This window comes from Protobothrops mucrosquamatus, unplaced genomic scaffold (genome assembly GCF_001527695.2).
Source record: "Protobothrops mucrosquamatus isolate PMUCROS unplaced genomic scaffold, P.Mucros_1.0 scaffold1587, whole genome shotgun sequence".
In the NCBI taxonomy this organism is placed as follows: Eukaryota; Metazoa; Chordata; class Lepidosauria; order Squamata; family Viperidae; genus Protobothrops; species Protobothrops mucrosquamatus.
In genome coordinates, this window is record NW_015387750.1 from 185831 (window position 1) to 187516 (window position 1686).

At 42.7% G+C, this 1686-nt stretch overlaps 1 protein-coding gene across 1 annotated transcript in view; it reads left to right on the forward strand.

Moving 5' to 3' along the window:
- KNG1 (kininogen 1) overlaps positions 1–1290 on the forward strand; it is a 22995-nt gene extending 21705 nt beyond the window's left edge. Inside the window, exon 10 of the mRNA XM_029285378.1 lies at positions 837–1290. Within this exon, the coding sequence (XP_029141211.1) occupies positions 837–1290 (454 nt within the window). The remainder of the gene's footprint in view (positions 1–836) is intronic.
- The last annotated feature ends 396 nt before the right edge of the window (positions 1291–1686 follow it).

A 1686-nucleotide genomic window follows, 5' to 3' on the forward strand; every position in this document is an offset into this window, starting at 1 on the left:
TTGAGCATCACCTTACTAACATGTGAAATAAGCACAATTGTACAGTAGTTTGAACATTCTTTGGCATTCCGTTCTTTCGGATTGGAACGTAAACTGAAGCCATTGTTGAGTTTTCCAAATTTGCTGGCACATTGAGCGCAGCACTTTAACCGCATCATTTTTTTTAGGATTGTAAAATAGCTCAGCTGGAATACTGTCGCCTTTGCTATCTTTGTTGTTGGTAATGTTTCCTAAGGCCCTCTGGATTTCGTGTTCCAGGATGTCTGGCTTGAGGTCAGCAATTACACCTTCATAATTATCAGGGACATTTAAGATCTTCCTTGTATTGTTCTTCTGTATAGTCTTGCCACTTCTTCTTAACCTCTTCTGCTTCTGTTAGGTCTCTCACATTTTTGTCCTTTGTCATCCCCGTCTGCATGAAACATTCCTTTGATATATTCAATTTCCTTGCAAAGATCTCTAGTCTTTCCCATTCTGTTGTTTTGCTCTATTTCTTTGCATTGTTCATTTAAGAAGGCCTGCTTCTCTCTCCTTGCTATTCCCTTTGTCCCTCATTTTCCTTCTTTCCTCGGCTATTTGTCAAGCCTCACCGGGCAACCACTTCGCTTCCTTGCACTTCTTTTTCTTTGGGATGGTTTTAGTTTTCTGCCTCCTGTACAATGGAGAGAATTGGCTGATATAGAATGACAGTATAATTAGTGCTTCACTAAAGTAGGAATGTGGAATAAAATGTGCTAAGTGCATTTAAATAAATACATTGTTTGGAAAATTCCCAATAACTGAACGATATTTCAGGCAGCGTTCAGAGTACCTCCAGGTTTCACCCCTTTCCGAAGTGCAGCCCGTGCCGCTATTCCAATCGAAGGACCAAGTGTTGCGGAGGAATTCCATCCTGATCCGAGGGGACACCACATTCACAAAAACAGGCGGGGCTTTGGCCATGCCCGTGGACACAAAAAGGGCCACAAACATGGGCATAAAAAGCCAAAAGAGAGTTCTTCTGAAGAAGTTACAGTTTTATCACCTGTTCAAACTCCAAATCAGCTGCCCACTTCAAAACCTTTTGTGGAACAGGAGGTTAACGGCAGAGGTCTCCATGAAGAAAAGGTTGGGTTTCCTGATGTCTCCCCAACACACAGCACCTCTACAGATTCCCCCACTTTCTTAGATCACCTGCCAGATCTACCAGAACCACCAAAGTGTCCTGGAACACCCTGGAAGCCTAAAAGAGATCCAGAGCCTCTGGACACCTTTAACGATTTTGACCTTTTGGATGCTCTCCAGAAATAAATAAATAAAAAAAAGCCAGTGAGTTATTTCTCCAGAAATGTTCTACTCTTAGAAATGATGAAGTTCTTGGGATTTCTGACTGCACAAAAGCATAACACTTAAATACAGTTGCAGCAAAGGTTGGCCTGCAGCAACAGCCTGCCTAGCTTCTTAATGTTTTGCAAGATACAGTAGTTGGCAAACAGTCAAACAAGAACTGTAATTCAGTCAGCTCAGTCAGCCAGCAATATGCACAACTGCCTTCTGCAGGGCCAGAATTACCTGCATTCAACCCTGGAGGGGGAAAAAAAAAAATCCCTGGAAGAAAAAGGGGCCGTTGCATGTCTAGAGCAGCTCAGTGGGTGAATTGCGTTAAGTTTCTCTGCAGTCAGTTAGCCAGGATGCTTTCCTAAACAA